This window comes from Centroberyx affinis, unplaced genomic scaffold, assembly GCF_046629955.1.
Source record: "Centroberyx affinis isolate AG114_WGS23_722 - 3 ecotype Tasmania unplaced genomic scaffold, CSIRO-AGI_Caff_v1 ptg003635l_1, whole genome shotgun sequence".
Classification (NCBI taxonomy): Eukaryota; Metazoa; Chordata; class Actinopteri; order Beryciformes; family Berycidae; genus Centroberyx; species Centroberyx affinis.
The window spans coordinates 34,120-58,777 of NW_027281544.1; the positions used below are offsets into that span (position 1 = coordinate 34,120).

The 24,658-nt window shown below is 45.8% G+C and overlaps 2 protein-coding genes across 2 annotated transcripts; both read right to left on the bottom strand.

The window, feature by feature from the left end:
• Window positions 1-60: 60 nt before the first annotated feature.
• On the bottom strand, window positions 61-7,117 carry xkr5a (XK related 5a). The gene is made up of 7 exons (XM_071540442.1): window positions 6,985-7,117; window positions 5,293-5,476; window positions 4,756-4,940; window positions 4,013-4,225; window positions 3,187-3,356; window positions 2,804-2,915; window positions 61-2,275 (listed from the first exon to the last, which is right to left on the bottom strand). The coding sequence occupies exons 1-7, from the start codon at window positions 7,115-7,117 to the stop codon at window positions 1,329-1,331; spliced, it is 1,944 nt and encodes a 647-aa protein (XP_071396543.1). The 3' UTR covers window positions 61-1,328.
• A 1,729-nt stretch (window positions 7,118-8,846) lies between these two features.
• LOC139661875 (PR domain zinc finger protein 1-like) lies at window positions 8,847-18,402 on the bottom strand. The gene is made up of 7 exons (XM_071540444.1): window positions 18,227-18,402; window positions 16,212-16,469; window positions 14,361-14,480; window positions 13,036-13,288; window positions 10,328-11,352; window positions 9,926-10,054; window positions 8,847-9,768 (listed from the first exon to the last, which is right to left on the bottom strand). The coding sequence occupies exons 1-7, from the start codon at window positions 18,251-18,253 to the stop codon at window positions 9,214-9,216; spliced, it is 2,367 nt and encodes a 788-aa protein (XP_071396545.1). The 5' UTR covers window positions 18,254-18,402; the 3' UTR covers window positions 8,847-9,213.
• Window positions 18,403-24,658: the final 6,256 nt, after the last annotated feature.

Sequence of the window (24,658 nt, forward strand, 5' to 3'; positions counted from 1 at the left end):
TATAGAAAAAATGAATAAAGTTGAAATAACTACAAAGATTTTTACCTTAAGTCACCCCAATATGTATTTATTGCTTGTTAAAAGCCACCAGTGGCTTTGCACCCCACAGATCCATATTTCAGATAGGCAATCACCTGAGAGGGAGAAAGTATATATGAAACCCAGCATAATTTCACTGTTTCGTTTGTGGATTTGATCCCTTTTACAGAACAGTAATGAGCAAAAATGCAATTGCCCCCTAGATATAGCAATCAAAAAGCACATAAAAAAACAGTCACAAGAAGTACCTAGAGAGCATGTTTTCATTTTGTTTCACAATTGACATTTAAAAGCTTCTTTTAAAGTCAAATAGGTGCCTGAGACATACTTTTTTCCCTACAGAATGTAAGTTCAAAACATAGTTCAGCAATTACATGGTCAACATGTCTTTGAAACAAACAAAAAAAAGTTCAAACATTAAACACAGTTTTGCCAAGTTGACGCAATAGCCCTGTTCTAAGCAATGCCGGTCAACGAGAGTAGATTATAAATACAGTATGTTATTCTTTGAGGGGACAGGGGATTTGTCTTTCAGTGGGAATAACAAATATCACAGCAGGAGATGTATGGTACAGAAGATACTTGTGCTTTTAAGAGGCCAACAAAGCTCTGGCTTGCGCTGAGATGGTAAAGGAATACAGCTCAGACACTGCTGCACCCTTGGGATCTGGAAGTAGTTTATCAAACCCCTGCCGATCGATTACATTACTCACAGGACTTTTACGGTGCAAGAAACACTCCCCTAGTTCTCCAAGATCACAAATCATTTGTATTTATCTAATCTAATATGACACTACCATAATATGCACTAATTGTGTAGTCTTTGCTGCACAGTAAAATTCTTGTGGCTGACATTAATTATCGCTGGAGGGTACGAGCATACAAAAATACTTGTGGAGCGTAAGGGGGAAGGCATGTCTGAGCTCCATACACGTTCCTGGCCAATAAGCTCTGTGATCACCTTATTATTGTTGTCTGATGAAAAGACTGCAGTTTCACCTCTGTGTATCCAGTGTATACCGTATTTAGTTCTCTATGGGGCATGCTAATGCTTTAGGGACATTGTATATGTTTAGAGGGCAGTACAAGCTAGCTTAGCATTATCTCAAAAGTGTTAGCATATGCACCAGAGTGCACTAAATACTGGGCACACAGAGGTGAAACCGCTACCATTCTTTTCATTCCACAACAGTAAGCTGATCAAAAAGCTTATTTGCCAAAAAGTTGGTGTTTTCCTTTAATGCTGGATAAGTTGCTGTTACTGTTTCCCTGATTCTCTCATGACAAACCTAGAAGTTTTCGTCTTCATCTCTACGGGACATTATGAGCTGCCTCCTAGGGCCTGTGAGGTGAGGGACGGTGGGCGGGGAGTCCAGTGCTCCACAGTCCAATTTAGGGGTGGAGGTGTAGCGCGGCCCCACCCGGCCCATCAGCCCGCGGACGTCCCTGTGAAGGGCCGGGTCGCTCGGGATGGAGTTGAGGCGCGAGCCCTGCTCCAGGCCCCCAATGTCCCGGTCCAAACGTGGGTTACTGGCACTGCTGGGAGACTGTGGATCGGCGCTGAAGTAGAGGGTTGAACTCGACTCCGTGGGGCAGAAGTACGGCTCCGGACTGTCTCCAAATACAGACTTGCCCTCCGGTGAGCTGCGTTTGAACTCTGAAGCGGGTGACTCCAGTGGGCTCTCCATCTCCAGACTGTCGTCCTCTTCCTCGGGCTGCTCCGTCGACGTGGGCTCGCTCACGCTCTGGAACTCCTCCTTGCAGTCCGAGAGGGGCGCCAGGCCCTTCCCCTGTGACTCGGAGGTGGAGACCCCGTCGCAGCTGCCTCCCGCCGTGGTATTGATGCCGTCGTTGCTCTTGAACTCTTGGTTGTACTCTTCCATGTCCAGGATGGCCGCCGCCCCGCCGGCCCCGTACGCCCTGTTGATCTTTCCCAGGTCTCCTGTCTTCAGGGCCAGCCGGATCAGGAGCCAGTGGTGGTGGTAGCAGGGGCAGGAGCTGTTGGGCCGGGCGCCGCACGTCCCCGGATGATCCACCAGGGAACCCGCCACACCGGAGAGGGAGAAGCTGCCGTGGTTGTGCATGGAGGGGGCTGGAAGGCTCTTGTCCCCGAGAGAGAAGAAGGACTCGCCCCGCTCCAGACAGGTGCTGCCCATATGGTTGTGGTTCAAGCCCTGGGAGATCTCCGTCGACTTGGGGTGGAGGAACCGGTAGTACAGGACCAGAGAAGTAGTGCCTGGAAAGCACAAGAGGAGGAAATTGTTATCCCATGAAATATGTCTGTACTCCACCAGGGTTAGTTTCACAAATTCCATTCATTTTTATGTTTTCTTGTTTGTAAAATTTGATTTTAGTTTTAGTTAAGATTTTATTTAAAGAGTTTTGGTAAAAGTTTTTGAAGTTATTTCACTAGTCATGCCTGTATGGTGTGTTGGTAGTACCTTTTGCATACATACTGCCAGAAAACTGCATTTGGGTGAACATAGCATGCAAACTTTCAGGCACTAATTTTCTGTTCAGCCACACATCTGGCCAGGCACATTAAAACAAGTAAAGTTTGAGCCAGGTCTAATTATAAACAGTCAATATCTTAATGTTTCTGAGACAGTAATCTAACCTGGAGCATCTAACACTATGCAATGTAACACTTACAGATAATGTGCTAATTACTTTGTTCGACGCATAAACCCCAGGGGTAACCTGGGGCCTCGTCGGCTAAATTCATTAGAAAGGAGTGGGAAGGCAGACAGAGAGTGTGACTCACCGATGAGAAAGCTACACAACACAGTGGTGGGAAGGGTCATACTGTCCCATGATGCTTCGCTAAGGAAGTCGGAGGCGGCCAGCAGCAGAGTGGCATTCTCTACAAGCATGAACTGAAGGAGGAGAGAAGGTCACACTATCAGTAATCTGCAGACAGGTCTGACGTCACTGTACGCCAAGGACGCAGAGGTGAGGATGACAATGCAAACTATCTGCCAGTCTGTGTGTGTGTCTGTGTTTGTGCCTGTGTGTAGGTCAGTGAGACCGAAATGCTATACATGAAATACATAAAAACACAGCTATGAAAAACAAGCACCAGGAAATGAATAAAACATACCTGAAGCCAATTTGGGACCGACAGATACATTAGAAGTCACTTCTTACCGCATAAAAACTGGCCATGCGGAAGCGCGATGGTCCGTCTTTGACATTGAGGAAGACGAAGATGTGGACGAGACCCATGATGCCATTGAAGGCACGCCAGCACCACGGGCCGTTGCAGATGTCTGGTTGCTGGGATACCAGCCAGAAGGAGGCCGTGAGCCAGTGGAAACCTGGAGGTCAGCGTAAAAATAGACTTGAAGTCAGTGAGCGTGCCCTGTGGGGATACAAGTGCAACAGAGGATCTGTACACCAAGCCGAAGCAGAAGAACAACTGGACAACTGGCTTAAGAGGACATGCTGCATCACTCTGTGCCCTCTGCCTGTGATTACATCACTCATTCACTGGAATGTAAATGAAAAGCTATTCAACCACAGAAATCCATCCTGCTCCTTATTATTCATAAATTCAGAATCATATTTTGAATGCGCCATTAACTAACAATAGTTTACAGGACTTTTCATACAACACAGTTCAAGCATCAAAACCTACAATGTTTAGCTGGATTATTATCTCCCTGGGCTCCAAGTATTAGTATGCGTACTATGTTACTATGCATTTACATACTTTATTGATCCCCATAGGGAAATATTCTTTTCACTTGCCACATCACAAGCTTCATATGAAGAATGGTGAACCCATCAATCATCTCATGATCCCCCAAAATTAATTTGCAACCCCCCGGGGGGTCCCGACCCCCAGTTTGAGAACCACTGGTCTAGGCTACCCTATGGCCGTGATGTATGTTACTGACATACCTCCACACTTAGACCAATTCCAGCCCATTTATCGTACCTAGCAACTAACGTAATTCTGCTTCTCGCTCACCTGCCACTCCGCAGACCCACCAGTTAAACACCCTGGCAAAGCACATGAGGCAGGTCACCCTGGCGCCCAGCATGCCCGCCCTCCACACCAGCTGGCACAGCAGGGCGGCCGGCGGCATGGCCAGGTGGCCTGGTCGGATCAGACAGCAGGCTCGGCTGTACAGCACCAGGGCCCAGGAAATAGACAGCAGGCACAGACCGCAGCAATAGGCCACTGACGGAAAAACAGAGGGGGAGAGAGAGACAGAAAGAGAGACAGAGAGAGAGAGAGAGGCAGAGACAGAGAGAGAGACATAATTGTAATCAACTACTCCAATTGTCATGTCAACAATTCAATTGCTGTTGTTATACCAAAATTAGTAGCCTAATGTTTTCTCCGTGTGGTTTTGATGCTGAATGTTGTAATTATTGTAAAATGCTTTGGCAGAATTGTCTTTGAATTAAACTGAACTGGTTGTTGAAAGAGAGTTAATATAAGGAGGACCATAAGCCCAACAATTCCCATGCACTATAATTATCTTGTCTGTCCTAATAAAGATATTGGAACAGACTATTAATAATATGCAAGATCTATCCTCACCCCAGGCCTGTTCTCCTATGCGGCACTGCCTTTCTTACATTTAATTTTCAGATTCTCATTATCCAGACACTCTCATCTAGAGCGACTGACAACATGTGTTGCAGCAGAATACCTGCATCACAAACATTACATACAGCCAAAAATGAGTGCTGAGGTCACTTTACCTGGGGACATGATGCCCACATCGGTGGACACCACCACGTACGCCTGCAGCAGGCTCTGGGGGAGGGTGAGGACGAGGGCCTCCAGCAGCCAAAGGGCAGCAACATCTGCCTGCTGCATGACGACAGCGCCCAGCTCGCCCACTGAGCCCTGCATGTGCAACACTGACCTCATGCAGTCCCATAACCTGCCAGCAGAGGGAGACGTAGACAAACGGCACAGCAGTGAGACCCACCTCCTAATGCAACCCTAGTAGAGGATTTCAATGATGTGCACAGAATTCTGATTGTGTGTGTTTTGATGAGCATCTAGTAGCTATGTGACCCCAATGTGCCTATATGGCTCTATAGGTAGCGTAATGGTTTGATTCCCACTGTGGCATATTGGATAAAATCTTCCTGTAAATAGCATATCTTAATAATGTCATTGATGGTATATTTTGGATTAAAGATCTTGCACAAGAAACATCAGCCACCGGATGCTGATTATATGAGGTTAGGCCCATGGACAGTTATTTCCCAAAGTGCCAGAGATCTCACCTTTTGAAGATGCCCAAGTGCAATAGGTGTATGACAGAGAGGTAGCATCGGCGGTCATCGCCGTCATCGTAGTACCACTTCACACTCAACAGCTGAACCGCCGTCCCCGGCAGGAAGAGGCCGAGGGTGAGGCCTGCCCACTGCGTCTCCTCATTCCAGAGGTAAAACCCTATACAGTAGATCACTACCACACGCACACAAACACACACAGATGCACACACGTATAAATGCAAAAGGTGGAGTAAGTGTTCATTGTTTCTGTACCGAATGAGAGCTGTTTATATAATATATTATAATAAATTATTTATAGGGCAAAACTCTTTTATGACTCTTTTATGATAATGTATTCAGTTAAGAGATGAAACACAGCACATAAAACACAGCAAATGTGTGAGGATTCATTGATTCAAGAGGCCGGCAGAGCAGAGAGCAGACCCCCTGAGACTTCAAACAGCACACCCACCTCACTGAAGCACAGAAAAGCAGAATTGTCCTTCAACTTGCCTGGAAGCTATCTAGCACCTAGTGATATAAGTTCCCACAAGAAGGGACTGAATCCTGGCCTTTACATAGCCTATCTATACAAGATTATTGGTTAGTTATAAGCTTGCACTCAGAAAACACTGACTCGACAAGGACCAGGGGGATTAAAGTGCTTCTTATTCTATAGATCAGTTTACTTAACGCCTCATCTTTCTGTGACTGACAGACTTCACCGGAGGAGCCCTGGAGGCGCAGTATTTTTATCTGCTGGGAATGGTATACGTGCTGAGGACAAAGTCACTTTTCATGCACATCCAGTCACCTCATCCCTCTGGTGTCCTGCCCTTGTCATTGATCTGCTTAGTCAGGGAATCTTTCATACCGAGTGTGCTGCACAATGTTTTCAATACAGACACCAGTTGGGTCTGGATTGGAATACAGTATTTTGGGGGGTTGCTAGGGATATCTATAAATTGTGGCTATGCGTAGGCATTGATGACAGTCAACTAGGACAACTGCAGAGGATATTAGCTAACGTTACCTCACCAGACAAGCCAGAATGTAGCTTACCAAATAGCAAATGCCCTTCAAATAAATGACAACTGGCTGGCAGGTCGATTTACAGAAATGTAACATAAACCTTATTCAAGCTTTTAGAGTCCAGCAATGCTGTCAGCCCGGATGTTTCCAAACTTTTTTTTAATGTCAGTGACCCCCCCAAATAGATTTGCATTATGATTTCGTCCCAATGAACCCCATTTACAAAGATGTTGGTAGATACGACTCATTCTTCTGCATGCGCTCATTCGTCTAAATAGTGAAATAATTGTGACATGACACTAGACCTCATTTTGCTGGGGAACCCCCTGCAGGACCCCAATTTGGTAAACGCTGTGCTAACCGTCGCTCAGTACAGACGTTACAGCTAGATAAACTAGCTAGGTTAGCCAAAATGTAACGGCTGTGCCAGCGTGACTATTTGAATTGTATGTAGCCCAACGGTCAGAGCAGAACTACGGCTGTTGGAAGAGCCATGGCACGGCGAAGCATCATGGCTGTGCAACAGCATTTCCATTCACTGTAACTAACGAGCATATCCAAAGCAAAACAGATAATTTACTGCATCGTTTTAATTAATTAAAATCGTTTTTATTTCACACACCAGCAAACTGGGAGTCCGACTGCTATGGGAATTGTATGCCCACTTACGAGCGCTCCGTTCGGCCACAATAACCAGCGCCGACGCGCCGAGCAGCACCGCCTGGCACCACGCTATCCAGCATCCGCTCCGCCGGGCCGCCGACGGCATCCTACGGGCGACCGCCCCAGCAGCGTTTATCATGATACGGATACGTGGGCGAGAGAATAAACCAGTGACATTATTCTGGGCATCCTTCACCGTCGGTAGATCCGTTACCTTTACCTCCCGCTGCCTGCCTGCCTGCCCCCCCGTCAAAAATATCTGACGTCACTGCACGGTTTTAAAGGGGCATCAGTGGCCGTCCGCCCACTGTACTGGAGGTGAGCTGTGCTGAAGCTCACCTTGGAAACCCTATCTTTTCCTACTGACCTGTTCTTTTAATCATACGGATATGCCCTAATGTTTCATTTGGGACACTATATTATTTCTAATAATAAAAAAGATGTGATACTTCATTGATCTCAGTAGGGGAGCCTCTTTTCACTTTCTCCCCCTCCAGGGAGGTCAGAGGTCAAGGTCAGCTAAAGAACAGCAGCCCTGGAGCTGGTAGGAACTCTTTGATTTGTTCAAGGGTATTTCAGCAGGGCAGATGCATGCTATATAGGGGGTTTGTACCCAGGTTGTCCCGTTGAGGAACGGCCTCTGACAAATACAGAAGCCATCTCTCAGTATGGTCTATCATCCCTCCATATGCCTTGGCAGAAGCATTTTATGTTTCAGTTTTTGAACACTGGTGGGCATACATCCTTCTCTCCTGGCTGTTCTTCGTGAAGGGATGAAAGTAGGAGTCATCTCTGTCCATGTGCTTATCTGTCATTCATAGTCTCATTCTCCGTTCTGCAGATAATCTTTCATATATACAGTATGTCACTGTGTAGGAGGAGACAGATGAAGGTTGACCAGTTTTACAGGGTGTGATATTTTGGTGCATAGTTATGCCTTAGGAAATACTATTTACAAAGTCTGTCTTCTCTGAATCAATTGACTAATAAACTCACATTTAACTGATTTGCTATTGCTCTCAGTAAACTAGACCAGTATGGAATCTTAATTTCATTGAGTGATCCTGACTGAGCCAGCAGTATCATTTGCCATTTGGCTTCACTTTGATGAACCACTGAATGGTCTTTTAGTTTTGCATTGTTATGATAATCTTCTTATGTAGTTTTGTATTGTAATGATAACACTACTGTTATATAGTCTTGTGCTATTCCTATTCTGCTATCCGGCTTCAATGGAACCAGCAGTCCCCTTTATTATAGCTGTTTTGTAATATGTTAATATGTCTGTTTTATTCCTTTTAGTTTACATTTCCTTGAATTTGAATCAAGCGAAGTGCTACTCAGAAGTAGTTATTTTTATCATATCACAGAAACTGGAGTCATCGACTGTTGCCATCGACTGTTGCCATTGGGGTCAAGTGATTCACACCGAAACTGTTATGTCGGAGACAAAGAGTACTAAATAAGCAGCAGGTTCTTATTCATAAGCTAATTTTGTGACTTGTGTGTGACCTTTTTTTCCAGATTGAAGGGGTTAAGGCTTGCTGGTGAGTACTTCAAGACTCACAACAAGATTATATATCCACGTCACCACCTTCCCACACCAACACACACACATTCATACAAAAGCATGCATGTGTGAACATTAACAAAATGTGCACACTATGTCTCCCTTGTTCTCCTTATCTCTCTATCTCTCTCTCTCTCTCTATTTGTGTCACTCACATACACACATGCACACACCCAAGCTTTCACCTGTTATCACTTCAACTCTGTGAGGCATAAATACACACACATGTACACAGATGGAAAGACTCACTTTCACACAGTGCAAACACAAAAATATAATAAGAACATGAAGAAGGGCAAACTTTCTTTATGCATAATCACATGTTTAGTTGTTACTCCATGTAGACAAACATTCTAGAGATACAAAACAAATAGTAGAAAACATAGAAAACCCTGCTAAGCAAATATCATCACAAATCTCTCAGTGTTTGTGAATTTTAGATTAATATTAACTGTGTAATAAATTAACAAACATGTAGACATCAACACAATGAAGTCACGGCTCCCTGGGCGCTCTGTTAAAGTCCCTCTTCTTCACATGCAGTCCTGGTAGGTTGTAGGCTAGGCAATCCGTGTTTGAGATAAGGCTTTACTTCAAATAGGGCAGTAACAGACAGCTGCTGAGCTGACCTCTAAGGATTATATGGATGGATTAGCAAGGATGTCTTAGGACTCTGATATGCAGCCTGACTCCAGCTTGATGCTGGCTGGATGCAGAGGTAGAGAGCTGCCGTGAGGCAGCTGAAAGGCGGAAGACTCCTTTGCTGATTTGTAGATGCTCAGCTCTAAGGACATGGCCTCCCCTCCGGCGCCGCTCTGGGCTTCCATCTCCTTTATTAGGCCAATAACACTCCCCTTGTCCAGCTCGGCCTCTGCAGCCATGGCCTCAAGCCTCTCTGCTGCCTCGCTTATGTCAAACCTCTCGATCTCGATGTTGACTCGGTGCAGCTCCTCCGGCGAGGGTCCGTGGGAGGCTGAGGAGGGGGAGAGAGGGCAGAAGCCTTGGAGGTGCACCTGGAGGCTGCAGTAGTGGAGGTAAGCACGGGGGCAGCGAGGGCACCGGTGAGGTCGTTCCCCAGTGTGGAGGCGCTTGTGAAGCTTGAGGTGGACAAACTGAGTAAAGCGAGCCGGACACAGCTTGCACTGGTAGGGCCTCTCACCTGAGTGGAGCCGCTGGTGGGTCTTCAGGTTACTGGTGCTACTGAAACGCTTGTGGCACACCTAAGTCAAGACAGAAAGAATGGGAATAAGTTAGAGAAGCTTCGGTTGCAGTCAAAGGATAAAAACATGCTTTTACGGCTTCTAGTCTTGATACAATAAGCCACTGAGAAACAGTGTCAATACCAATTGTAGGGACAATTTCTGGACATAGCTGTACCTTGCATTCATGTGGCTTCTCTCCCGTGTGAACCAGGTAGTGTTTCTGCAGGTGGGCCAGCTGGGTGAAGTCCTTACTGCAGGTCTGACACCTGAAGGGACGCTCTCCACTGTGTACTCGCAGATGGACCTGAGGACAGCATGTCAGGGATGAGTGCATTTATTTTGTCAAACTCTTTAAGAGGCCACCACACCATAGTGGCTCATAAATTCTAATATTCTCCAGCCACTTTCATTGTTTTGTAAGCCAGCTAGATTTTTAGAAATTAGCAGAACCTCCAAATGATGGTTGTTATCTAACAAAGTTACTTGTAGCGTAGTCAGATTTGCCAGCCACATTTTGGCTGGAGGCTGGCATTTATTTCCCACTCTGCTCATACTGACATGATGAGGAGGAACTAACCTTGAGGTTGGACAGCTGGCCAAAGATCTTTCCGCAGACGTTGCACTCGTACCGGATCTTTCCGTTCTGCCTGGTGAGAGGGTAGGACAGGGTCTTGTAGCCAATGGCCTGTCCTCGTTTGGTCTTCCTGAGGTCCATTGCATCCTCATCATTGCTCTGTGTGGCAGAGGTGGGTTTGGAAGGGAGACAGTCTGAGTAGGCAGCCATGCCCGCCGGTGGTGAGCCTCCCCTCGCCGCAAGAGAGGGCAGTGCCCCCCGGAGGGAGGTGGCCATAGATGAGGCACTGGAGGTGGCAGGTATAGGGAGGTCCGCATGGACACTACTGGAGGGGGAGAGTTTGTAATCTCTGAGGTCATCAGGTGACGTGACATTGGGGATCCTGAGGTAGTTTGCCCTTCTGGACATGAGGTCCTTGTTGTCTTTGTGCCCACTGGTCGGTGAAAGAATGAGGTCTTGTTTGGTATTGGTTAGTGCAAGAGTCAAGTCTTTGTGTCCACTGGCTGAAGCATGGAGGAAGTGTGCATAGCCACTGAAGGGCAGTAAATGAGATGAGAGTGTCATGTGAGGTTTTAGTCGATCACCGTAGAATGGGTATGAGTGAGGTAGAATGCTGCTGAGGCCAACTGGGTAGTGAGGCAGCAGGTAGGGCGCGGGCCTCAGACCAGGATGAACACGGTCAGGCACAGAGGATTCTTGGTAAGGTTTGGCTGCGATAGGCCCTTGATTGTGCTTTAAGGTGAAGTGCAAATGGGAGGTGGTGGGACTACTCACAGCTGGCCTTTTGGGAGCCGGAGGGCCGCAATACGGCATAGGTGCGTAACTAGGGCCATGGATAGATTCTGAGTGGGGGCGAAGGGGATAGACAACACGGGGACACAAGGGAAAGATGGGGAGGCTGGTTTGGGACAAAGGACTGTCCGGGCGCCTGGGGCAGGGAGTCAGGGATTTGGAAGGCTCTTCCCGGAGGATTTCAGAGACGCTGTGTCCTCGTTTCCCTGTAGTCTTCTCCTGAGCTTGACTCTGCTCTGTGGGACAAAAAACATGCAGAAATGCATACAGGACATCAGGATCAGGTGAAATCATTAGTAGACATGTAAGCCTAAGCCTGATATTGCATTGCAAGTATCTACTATCATAACAGGTTTTAAAAAATGTCATATGCGCACCAGTGACACATTTATAGAATTACGTCATCTCCCAGCAATGGCATCCAGTGATACAGACACTCCTGACAGTCATGTCGTCTGTGATCATACACTCATCAGTTCCTTGTTGACATCACCGCAGCCTGCAGCTTTCCTCTTAAAGGAAACTACTCCAACCTGTTGCTGTCTGCTTTGATGAAAAAGACAACCAAGTGCGGTTTTATCTGATGTGTCTGTGTGTCTGCGTAGGCCAACATGTGTGTATGCGTCTGTTAAGATCGTCTGCAGTCTCCCAGACCTGCCTGGGCACTCTATGAAAGCGGATACCAGAAGTGAAACAATAGGGGTCTGATCAGGATACAGATAGCATGGAGGAGAGGAGTGAGTGGCTACAGTATGTTACTTGCATTAGAGGCCTGGATGAGTAAATGAGGTACAGTTGCAATTGACTATATACACCACAAACTTACACAGGATAGGAAACTATTTTTTCATCTGCCTTCAACAGTGATTGATTGGCCAAAGAATTCACCAGTCAGTTTCACCATTTCACCACTTTGACATTTGACTGGTGGCTAATGTTGATTTTCCATTGTGGTTTTACAAACAGCTTGAGTTTATGAAATCTGGATCCAAATCTGTATTTTGTCTCAGCACTCTGTTCCACTGTATACCCAGGAAGTCAGGGAGAGAGATTCTGTTCAACTGACTCACTCCAGAACAGACAAAGGACAAGAGCTGACAAACAGAGGAAGACAAAATACAGTACACACGTGCATTTCACCTAAACTTGGACACAGGAATATCCAGCTACAAGCTCACAAACACAGAGCAACCCTTATCTACTGTGTGCTCCCCTGTGTTGCCCTTCCCCCTTTTCTGAGAGGCGAGCTCTCGGCAAACAAACAGCCGACACTCAGTGAGATATCAATCTGTCAGCGGGATGCCTCGTCAGGAAGTTCAAGTAGTCACTGGAGCGCTTCCTACCCCTCTTCCTCCTTAAGAGCCAAATAAATAAGGGGAGTCGTGCCAAAACGCTGTCAGCACCTCAGGCAAACCCCCCACTCCTCTTGTGTGGGAGTGTGCGTGTGTGCGTTTGTATGAGTATTTTAGGGGGCGCATGCATTCGTGTCTCACTGCTGGAGTGTGTGCGAATGAATATGTGTGTGTGTGTGTGAGTGAGTTGCCAGCTGTGCTTCTATGTGGGCTTAAAAAAAAAGGGAAACTGAAACATTGCCTAAAGTCCTGAAATTGGTCTCACCTTACACAGGGACTATGGCTACACCTGGAGATAGGCCCTCTCCCCTTTCAGGACTCTCCTCTCTTCCTTTGTGTCCACCCTTAACAAAGGGCCGTGGGTGTGACTGTATAGCTTGTTAAACACCCACACAAAGAGTGTGTCAGTCGGCCAGCGCTTTGAGTGAGAGCTTTATTCCTCAAATAACAACACACACCAGATATGTCCCAGAGTGTTGGCAAGGCAATGGTCCCCGTTACCTTAGGTGTCCAACAACTCTGTTTGTGCCATCCTAAATGGATACTACCACACACATAGACACTTACCAATACTCTCAGTCACCAGTTGCCCCAGCGGTGGGTAGTTACAGCGCTGGGCGAATTCGGGGCAGTACCACACCAGGAGCTCCTGGCCCGGCTGAAGTGGCCGGATTGTGTAGAAGTAGATGTCCAGGCCGCTCTGGCACGCAACCAGGTTCTGCTGCTCCGCCCCACAGGCCGGGTTGACGTAACGCATCCAGTTGCTGCGCTCCTCGTTCAAACCGTCCAGGATGTGGTGTAAGCGCCCCTCGGAGAAGACCTGCGGCACGAGAGAACCAGAAAGACGTTCAGATGACTGCACGTCAACATCACATCCTCCTCTGAATCTGAGACCATGACGTTATCACTTTCCACGGGCTTTTATGGTAAATGTATTCTTTCAGCTGAGGGAGTCGATGATGGGGTGCTACATCTAGTGTGTCTTTGCAGCACACAAGTCATCTAGGGTTATGATAGCACCACTGAACAAGAATTTCACCTTATGACTGGATATAGTATTGCCTATACTATGCTCGCCCACTACCACTCTCTACTCCCCATTGCCTTCGGCGTGAATGAATCATTACTGTGTATCTGAATGACTGCCATCCTTCTCAAAAATCTGCTAAATACTCAGCTAAATGAATTGCTTATTTGCTTTTGTGTATCACAGAGAGTTCTCGCTCCCTCTCTTTAGGTCTATACTCTTTATGCTATCTGCTCCTTAGCCACATTATTGCTTGAGTCATGGCTGTAATGTAAACATATTGTCTGTGTTATGACTATTAAGTTTGTGTCAGCGGTTCATTATTTCAAGGTTGCTGAGTCTTATCTGTAGAATTACACAGACATGTGTAATACGTTTTTGTAGACTAATGTCCTGATCCTGCTGACTGCATCATGTAGCATAATGTAGAGGCTCTCAGGCTCAAAGCCACTTCCTTGCTTAGTCAGTGTGAGAGTTTGAGAATCAGGAGGAGTGTGTACATGTGTATTTACTGGCAGTGAGACCGTGGCACTGCCGAGAGAAGCGGAGAGAGAAGAGAACCGCTGCGTCACTGAAACCAAACAGCTGTGTGTGACCTCAAACAGCCATATCCACAACTGGCAAACAAACGCACACGCACACAGGCATATCATAACTCAGTAGCATTTAAAGCTGCCTAAGCATTCACAGACAGTCACAGTTTCACAGGATGTCAGAAGCGGACCACACTTGCCATCCCGTGCCAGACCACAGCCACACCAGCCTCCACAGAAACAGACACAGGATGTGAAGTTTTGAAACACATATGTTCAGACTTCACATGCATGTAGAGACAAATCCAGAGGCACACATGCACCTCACTTACCCTCCAAAAGTACTTCCTATTGGCATCTTTCAGCACTGTTTCATTGGTGTAGATCTCCCCAACCAGAGGGCCAAAGCGTGTCCCCTTGGGAATCAGCTCCTTACTGGTCACGCCGAGCACCTGTTCAACAAGCAGGATATGGCATCATCAAACAGTAGGCTCTTACTCAAAATGGGGACTTGAACAAGCAAAAGGATGCCCTCTGAGTAAGAAAGCCAAGATTAAAGTGATGAGATTCTAGAGAATACAGTCTTCCTTATCAGATCCCCTATCTGTCGGTTCCTTGGTGACTAATCAGAAAGATCAGGTCAGCTCAACAGGAAATTGCCTCCCGAGAATTACTGGCCCGAGAAAAGGAAATGAGCAATCAGATGAGTTTCTTAACATGTACAGGCGACCACGACAATATATTATATTTCCACGTTGTGAAAAATCTGTAAATGAGAATTCGCGAGGCTGTGACAGAAGACTATGTCCTTTCCTTCACACGATGAATATTTCATGAGCCAATCACACGAGTTATCTTCAGTTTCTCTGCCGTATTAAAATTTAACCACTACTCTTGTTCTGCTACCTCCAGGTGTGAAACTCAGCCCCCGTCTCAAGCCTCCGGGGTGGGGAAGAGAGGATAGGGTGTCATGGGCACACCCCAGCCCGTCAACGGCACCTTAAGCTCTGCCTTCAAATCCCCTAAAGCAATGGTAATGTATTCTCTCTTTCATCTCAGAGCAATACTGGCATTGTGGAGTTGGATTTTCCCCTGTGTATGCACCGACTATATATATATCTGCGCTTAGCCATACGTTTTATCTCCAGTTTATCCATGTAGCTGTTCCCACTTTCATTGGCTTAGTTTGAGAACTCCATTTTAGGTCCCTATGTGACACAGTTGTACCCCTATGTAACCTGCGGCCTGCTCTTTGGTGTCATCCAGACTCCAGACAGACCTTATTAGAAGGTCAAAGTGGTAGTGCAGGTATTCAGCGGCAGACACCTGGGCTATCTCCTCTGATCTCACCTGACTATGATCTCTCATCTACAGAGACTCTACCCTAATCCTCTATTGTGTATTTGAACAGGAAACTCCACGCATCCTCACAAACAATTAAAATCTTTTCTTGTCCGTTTGAAGAAGCGGCTTTGATGCCGCGCTATCTGCGATCTCGGTGCCACGGTCCATCCAGTTAAACATCAACCATCTACGGCTTTCATGTAAGTAACTGTGGCTGATGTGCCCTTATCCGGAGGATTATTTATGGTGCACTCTGTAAGGTGGGACCCACTGCCTCCGCTTTACGGTGTAATTGTGCGCTGGGGACAATGGGTTGGGAATCTGTGGTAGCTGCTAATCATAGGGACCTCAGGCTGTGTGGTGAGGGGGTTGGCTATTGTCTCTGTCCTTGTCTCAAGACGAGGACGTACATCGCAGAGAGGAAAAGCTGAAATTAGACAACAACATGTCAAGTACTTCCTGCCCGAGGATGGATGAGCAGATGGAAGGATGTTGGAGTGACGCAAGGGGTCGGCAGTTACACAAAACATAAACATATACAGCGCACACTCACACACCACTTCATGAGATTTACTGAGATATTTGGAATTTTAGCTGGTTAGTTTTCGTCGTCATTTTACTGCCTTGGTTTTTATTGAAGAAAACACTTCCGAAAAGCCTTTTTAGGAAATCTGAATCATCTGAAAAATACATTTTGACTTTTTTCTGGTCAAGAAAAATTCAAGAAGTCAAGGCATCCCTTTAAGTCCCATACAACAACCTGACAACAACTCCACTGCTTGCACACTCTTAACCATTCGCTCACAAACAGGAAAAGTGCGGCCCACTTTGCTGCGTACCTCTGCTGAGTCGGGGCGGCGTTTCAGAGCCAGGTTTCTGGGCAGGGATCTCTCGGCCCGCGTCCTGCCGTGGTTTTCCGAGTCTTCCTCCAGAGGCTGGTCCTTCACGATGTAAGTGCACTTCTCCTCGAACTCGGCCTCGCTCCACGATGTCATGTCCGCATCCCGTGTCTCTGGCGTTGCCGCAGTGATGACCCCCGTGCTTTGCGGTGACCCCTCTGAGGTTAACATGGCTGTGCTGTGCTGGGAGGAGGAGGCCTACAGGGGAGACAGGGAGATGTGTCTATATAAGAAGATGGGAAAAATATTGCCTTATGTTCATCGTTCCGTATTTGTAAAGAATAGAGGATTCTGGCTATGAGAGTGTTATCAAATGTGACCTACTAGTAACTTCCTGAAATCAATCATTTTGTAAGAGTAGGATTTTTTTTTTTTCAAATGGTAGATATCTCATTTAAAAACAAAACTCCTTGTTCCTCTTGAGTCCATCCTCATCTTTGCCGCTCTACATTTCCTCCTTATACCCCATTCACCCTGTCCCTTTCTCGTACTATTCAAGGAAACAAATAAAGCATAAACACCACAAACAACAGCTGAGGGATCAGGGGAAGTCCAGTCTTGAATGGAGCCAAAATTAGATTCCCGAGCGTGAGGTGTGAGACAAGAGGAGGTAAGGTGGCGGTGGGGGAATCTAACTTTCCCATCGACCGCTACTACCGGACAAACAAACTTCAAAGTGGAACCTTCATGCTCGCTGCCCCGTTGCCCCCGCTGTCCCAAACATCCTGTGACTATCCCAATCGCGCCCCCCCCCCCAGGCTACGAGGGAGGTTCCTGTGCACGTCAGGACCACTTTCACAAGGAAACCAGTGCTCCCAGTGAATCGGCCAGACTTCCTCCGAGCTGACTGGGACCTGGCTCTCAGCCCGGTCTACGCTACCCCGCTCTCTCTTTCCCCCCTCTGTGTTTCTCCCTCCCTCCTCAGGAAGATTGTTGTCTTTCAAAGGCAGTTGGCGGATAACTCAGCCCGACAGCAAGGCAAAGTGCGCCGACTGATGTGATGAAGCATTGAACCAGAGTGAAAAAAGAAGATAGCACGGCTTGTGATTAAAAGACAATGTTTAGAAATGTCCTCTCAGATCTAATAATGTCAACAACTCCTTCCTTTTTTTTTTGGGTTCATCTCTTTGCCTTGGAGATAGTAATAGATAAGGGCTTTGGCTGGTAAGAGTGGGGCTCATGTGACTTCAGTTACCTCCTGAAGTGTCATCAATCTTAGACCCAACCAAAAAGATTGCATTAAAGCGTCAAATTCCCAAATATCACCCTATCATATCATGTGGATTTTGTCAGATATTATTCTAGCTCGGGGAGAAACAAACTTTTCACCTCATTTCTTGCACTGGCTTTCATTCCCGTCTCGACGCTCACTTTTCCTCACTTGAAAGAATTTCCAGACTCCCAAACAAACCCAGAAATAATAAATAAATCAGAAACCTGTCAAAGCAACACAATAACTTGGCATCTATATGCAGCAGTGGCACACGGGCTGCAGCGAACAAAATATGACACTCTATTTGAACTTGTGCTGAAAAAGACAGAAATGCAAATAAATAAGCGCACGGAGATGAGATTTATGGTTGACATTTCACCGTGTCACCACAGCTGACTCAGAATGACTGTCACAAGCGTGACAGCTCACTCCGAAACCGTCGAACCCAGTGACACAGCAGAAAATATATTCTGAAAATCGAGACATGAGTCAAAGGCGCACAGCTGTGCCTCGCAGGACAGCAAGTAATAGGCTGACTTTAGAAAGCACTCTTTTCTTCACTGTGACAGCGCTGCGTTTCACGGGACAATGTCAGAATGCAAAAAAAAATTAAAAATTAAAAAGTACAAAAGTGAAAAATACCCAACTCCAATCCATGCTGGTACATAAATAAGAATAATAAGCACATTCTCCATCCTACAGCAGCGCCAAAAAGAGATGAAAGTGATGTTGCACAACTTACTGTGAAGCCTTGAGAAGAGCCACACATAAGGCAGGCGGTCTGTGCCCTCCTTGAGTGTCTATGAGCAACCGGTGGCAGCGCTCCTTCTCTTGTCCCCTCTCTCTCTCTCTCTTTCTGTCTCTCTCTCTCAATCAACCTCAGTATCCTGTGTACCTGTGTGTGACTGACTGAGCACTTGAGTGTGTGTCTCTTTCTCTTTGCTCACATGGGAGGAGGGAAGGTGTGCGTTTGAGAGAGAGAGAGAGAGAGAGACAGAGATACACTCCCTTTTCCTCTCTTGCCCCCTCCTCCTCCTCCTCCTCCTTGGAGTGGGTGGGTATGTGGATGTGTGTTGGGGGGGGGAGAGGGGTGAGCTGTCCATTGCTCATTCACTCTCTTGCCCCGGGGCGTGAGGCTGATAAGAACAACAACAGAGCTTTCTCCAGGAGGCGCGCTGGCTGTCACACAGCTATGTCCGGATCAGACAAATACATCTCCATTTTCTGACAGTCTCCTCCTCCTTCCCTGGGCGAGAGGGCATACCTGCCTTGTGTTCGGAAGTCAAGGACAGGATTTGATTTTTGTGTGTGTGTGTGTGTGTACTTGTAGTTTGCTTGTAAAGTAGGTTGTGAAAAATCAAAGCAGAACAGGATTTTTTTTTCCTCAGAAAGGTAGTTCAGTTGAGTTCAGTTGAGTTCTGTTCAATTCAGTTCAATTCAAATCAGTTCAATTCAGTTCAATTCAGTTCAGTTCAGTTCAGTTCAGTTCAGTTCAGTTCAATTCAATTCAATTCAGTTCAGTTCAGTTCAGTTCAGTTCAGTTCAGTTCAGTTCAGTTCAGTTCAGTTCAATTCAATTCAATTCAGTTCAATTCAATTCAATTCAAATTCTAATTAATTTTCATTGTCTCATATGGGACATTTGGTTTGCCTACAGGGTTAAAAGAGCACATATGAATCATCACATCATAAACCATACAAACCAACATCCAGAAAATGCCAGATATAATAATTCTTGATTAACATTTAGGCTTAATCATCTGTAATAGTCTTAGTGAGTAAATCAAATTTGGCAAAATTGTGTCAAAATGTGTCATATCATTGGTTATTCCTTGGATGTTCTGCAGCTTAATTAGATGGTCAGTGTAAAATGCAGCGAGTAAAATGACACTTTATGAATATGAAGAAATGTAATAGCCCACTCTTCCTCACAACAGCTGCAGACTGAAATATTGTCACTGTATATATTAGCGCTGCCTGTCTGACTGACTGATGCAGACACTTCCTGATGTGGATCTCTAGAAAGTTACTAAAGAGATAAAGAGATAAGCCGTGTTGTTCGAGACTAAGCAAACATTTTTCCTCTATGTATATCTTGCAAGTAGTATTTGGAATTATAATTGCAATCCTGGAACATTAAATCTAGATCTAGAATATTCAAGAACTTTTTTATACAAATCAACAGCCAAGTGGAGTACACATGAAAATAACTGTTGGATAATATAGAAAACAGCATTGTTTTAATGCAAATATCTTGTTATTGCATGAGCACAAATGAGACATTACACTTAGACATATACTATAAACATTGGGCGGATACACAATGTTGCATTAATGTCAAGGACAAAATAAAGAAAAAAAGACTGAAGAGTGTAGACAAAACAAGAGCAGCTTGGTTCTGATTCTCCCCTCTTCTCCTCCTCTTTCCCACTTTTCTTTCCAGGTGTTTCTAAAGGGTCGACTTCACCTTAAATGATGCAGTATGCTCCTTTGTTCTGTCTTCTCACCCTAATACAATTCTTTGTTGTACTTGCAGAACTGGTGCGGGATCCTGAAAAATCCCCCCCCCCCCAAAACACTATAATGCATCAAATGCTCAGCTGCCGACACGTGCAGCAGGCCGAAACACCAAGCTGTGCCATCGCTTACGAATCTTGATAGGCTGAAATAGATGATAATGAATGAATGGAACAGTCCTGAATGTGTGTTTCCCCATTTGAGGAGGCTTCACCCAGTGTCCAGCTGTCGCACTGTGCTGCTCGGCGGGGGTGATCTCCGCACCGTGTGGGTAATTGTGTTGTGTTGTGAGTTTATGGGCAGCCCAGCTTTCACCCCAGCGCGCTTTGGTCTTGTTCTTTTCTCCGAAGGCAACGTTTGACTTGGCAGACTGCCAGCGCTCTGCAGAACTGTCTGAATTTGCAGACTTATCTTCCACGCGCTTGACACGCGACAAACAGCCTCGGTGATTTGTGTGTGTGTGTGTGTGTGTGTGTGCGTGTGTGTCTTTGAGCTGATTTCACTTCACAGAGGTGCATTCGGCATACACGCTATTCTCATTCCCATTCTCCACTTTGCAGGAAGTTTGTGATTCAATAGGGTGCTGTTCTTCATAGTCTCTCTCTCTCTCTCTCTCTCTCTCTCTCTCTCTCTCCCTCTCTCTCTCTCTGTGGTTTGTCTTTGTGTTTTTTACGCCCGGTCCTTCTTTTGCTGTATCCTGCTCCACTCACCACACCTGACCAAGCTACTAATTACGGCCGCTGACATGAGCCGCCATGTAATTTAAAGTCCACTTCTCTCTCACTGTTTCTCTCTCTCTTTCTCTCTCTCTCTCTCTCTCTCTCTCTCTTTCCCCTCAGACATCTCATTCATCACCTTCTATTCAGCTCTCCTCTCCTCCTCCTCCTCTTCTCAAATCCCTTCCCACCTGAATGCACACTTCGCAATATGGCATGTCTTACTCCTTACTCATTTGCACTGTATGAGTAATGACAAAATGTACTTTTCAGTATGAGTCGTAAAGAGGTATCTGTACTGAGATTGCACTCAGATCTCTGGGTATGTATGTGTGTGTGTGTGTGTGGGCGCATATACCTGTGCTTTTGTCTGGTGTGTGTGGATGTGTGCTGGCTCGGCCTCCCTGGTAATTTGCATGCTACACAACATTCTTAAACTGCCAAGATGATGAAAGGGCTTATGACTGTCCCAAAAAGAAGTGGAAGTGACATTTACCTGTCACAGGAGGAACAAGCTCGCTGAGTGACAACGACAGCGGCATTGATATATTCTGAATTTCCATGTGTGTTTTATTTGATAGTATGAGAGATGGGTGACATGCAGCAAAGGTCATGCACACGGTGCACCCATACCCCCCTGAGGCTATGGGCCATTTTTAAGAAAATAAATATTAAAAAAAAAATTTACAGGAGGTTACCTGGAGAGTACACAGTACAAGCCCACAGAGTCCTGCTTGTATACAGGCTAAAGTAAGGGCGCCTCTGGGGCTTCTGTAAATGGTCTTTAGCCCTGTAATTTCCACGGTGGAGCCTGTACCTGCCTAGGGACATTTCTCGCAGCGGGACCAAAGATGTCCCCTCCCCGCCTGTCACCTCCCCCGCGGACGGGGGGGGGGACAATGATGATTGCCGGGGACGGTCAGGACTGAGCCCTTTTTACAACCCATTACAGGTGAAACGCTTGACATGTCCTCCACCTCTGCCTTTCGAAAAGTTTTACGGCTGACTCCGGGAGAAATATTTCACATTCTGTCACAACTGTCTCGTGGTCGCGGCCCCCCTCTCCTCCCACCCGTGTCGCCCTCATATCAGCCTGTCAGCCCCCCCCCCCCCCCCGTCCATTTCATGTTCTCTAAAGTGATTTCTTTTACCATGCATTACCCCGTGCTGTATTCATCTTGTGGTTCAGAAATCACTCATACGCACATACAGTTTTCTGCTGGTCTTGTCAGAGCGATTCAATTCAGAAACGCGTTATTGACGTGACAGGAGCAATATGAGCTTTGAGGCCAAACCAACACGATGCCAGTAACGAATGTGATGTGAATACAGTAAAGCGGTGACATAACCTGTCTCTCCCCATCTCTTTTTCCTCCTCATTTCCATTTCATCAGGTGTGAATGTCAGCACCCTCCCCACCCCACACAGACACACACACACACATCCTCGATGCCCCCACCCCCACTGGTGGCTGATCTCCTGTTGACAGGCCAGCGGTTATTATCGTGATTTCAAGGCTAAGAGGAATGCCACCGCACTTCACAACAGATGTCTTTTCAAATCCCGAAGAAACCACCCACAGAGACGAGAAGAACACGCTGCCACTGGGCTCGGCTGACCCAGAGCGCAGACGCATGAATGATAGGCAGTGTCCAATACTGATGACAAAGCATGGACGCACGCACAACACACACACACACAGAAAGACACACACAAACAAACAACACCTGTTTTTAAGGATGACGTAAATGAGAGCTTTCATTTATTCACACTCAGTTTAGTTTTCGCCGACATATATTACCAGGGGCCCAAGAAAGGGGGTGTGACTTTGAAGACCCAACACACACTAATGCAAGTTTAATGCTAGTAAGTGCAAATTAGTGATTTATACATCTTGGCTGTAATTTTTACAATTTGGCTTTACTGTACAGATTTGATACTATTTGGGGTTTTACATTTGTCTCAAATAAAATTAGGCAGTGATCTATTTTGATCGATACTTGTGATTGGCAGAGCTGACCACAGGCTTGACACTGGTGTGATATTACATCTGATCACTCTGAAAGGGGCAGGGAGGAAATGATCTTAAACTGCGATATCCACCATGGTAGTCAACAGCTGTGGCACAATGAAACAGCATTTTGAGAGCATCTTGCTTCCTTAATGTGATGTATTTCCTGTTGAAACAGGATATTACAGCGGGACATGGTTACACATGGTTAACACAGGGTTAGGGTTAGGAATCTTTCAAACTTTAAGTGTAAACCAATGCGATATCAGTTATAATAATCTTTAATAGGGAGAGAAGGGAAGTGTATTTGATGTGATGGGAAAGATTGTTCAAAAAGCTGTGACCGTTTTATTGGTTGGTTTTTATTATCCTGGTACACAATGAGGTCACCATTAAAGTTTTCCAGGAAGTAAAAGTAAGGGGATTTTGATATAAAAATAAGAATAGGGTTTTTTTCTGCATTCGTTCTTAAATAGGTGTATATGACATGGAAAAGTAGTAGTAGTAGTATGGAAAGCACCCGCTCATCCAAGATGCAGTGGGAAAATGTGGCCTGATGCTGCATTATGTTCAGAGAGTTTATCCAAAATAGCTTGTGTGACTAACAGCTATGTCGCTCAGCTGAGAGAGGATCACGAATGAGGGGTTTAGTGGATGAAGCCAGAAACCCTGGAGCACTTTGGGGACGACCAGCATCACCACTTAACCTGCGGCTGAGGAGGCTGGAGCTGAGATCCTCACCCACCCTCTCCTTCAGCCTCCTGATTGCCTTTGTCAGCCAATGTGATGATCCTAGAATCTCTGTGGATTTTTAATGATTGAAGTTTGCAGTCCATCTCATTTTTTGACAAATGTGACTTACTGAAAAGGAGGGCTGCCGCTCTCATGTGCAAAATGCAACTGTAACTGAACAAGTTACAGCTGCAAGAACACTAAAGTGACAAAAACTGACAAACTAACAACAGAGGCTGCATCTCTTATGTATATTAGCGCATATTATAGTAGGCTATGTTTAAATGGGTGATCGCACCCGCCCACACATACACAAATATACACAAGCACACAAACAGTTTCCCATACAGATCCCCATGAGCTTATTGTAAACCCACGGCTGCTAATTGGAACTCGAGCCGCTGCGGTCGACCGTTGATTTCATCATCCAGAGTGAAAACATCCTTCCTGGGTATGTGGTCTCTAGTGAAGTGTTTCCTTTTTCCCACACTTGCTTTCAGTTCTGCCAGCTCTGTTTATCAGCCACTCTCAAAGGCTTACTGTACTAACACTTTGACAGCAATCTGATGTAATATTTCCTGCTCGTCTGTAGCTGCTATTATTTCTTTTTTCACCGGCAGTAGCTCCAACATATACTCTATCTTCACCGTTGTTACATTTGACTCATCATATTTTATTACCAAATCAATACACAACACTAAATTGCTTACTATTATTATTATCACTATTACAACAACACAGCACAGTACCATAAGACACAGTGATACCTGGTACTCAGATTTTCCACCCAGGCCTTGTGACTACAGGGACTGTGCACTATAAACAACATCCATCCTAATTTAACCTTGTATTCATTCTAAAAATCTTAATTCTTCTTTAAACATGTGAAAGAATGTGCCACTCGTCGCTTATTTCCAGCTTCACTTTTCTTGAAACAAGGTGAATCGCAGCATTAGAATCAAAGTCAAATCTTAAAAGTCTCAAAAAGTAAGATTTTCCCACTGGATACAAGATTGAATGTTAAAGGTGAAATATTTTTTGCAGTGTATAGCTGACAGCAGAGGAAGTGCCGGACCCTCGGGAGACACACCTGACTGTATTAAAAGGCTCCTCACATTGTTTTGTCTTCCTCTTGATTACTGAGGCAGGCTATAATGATGACCAACAGTGAGACGCGCCATCCGGGAAGGATGCACACA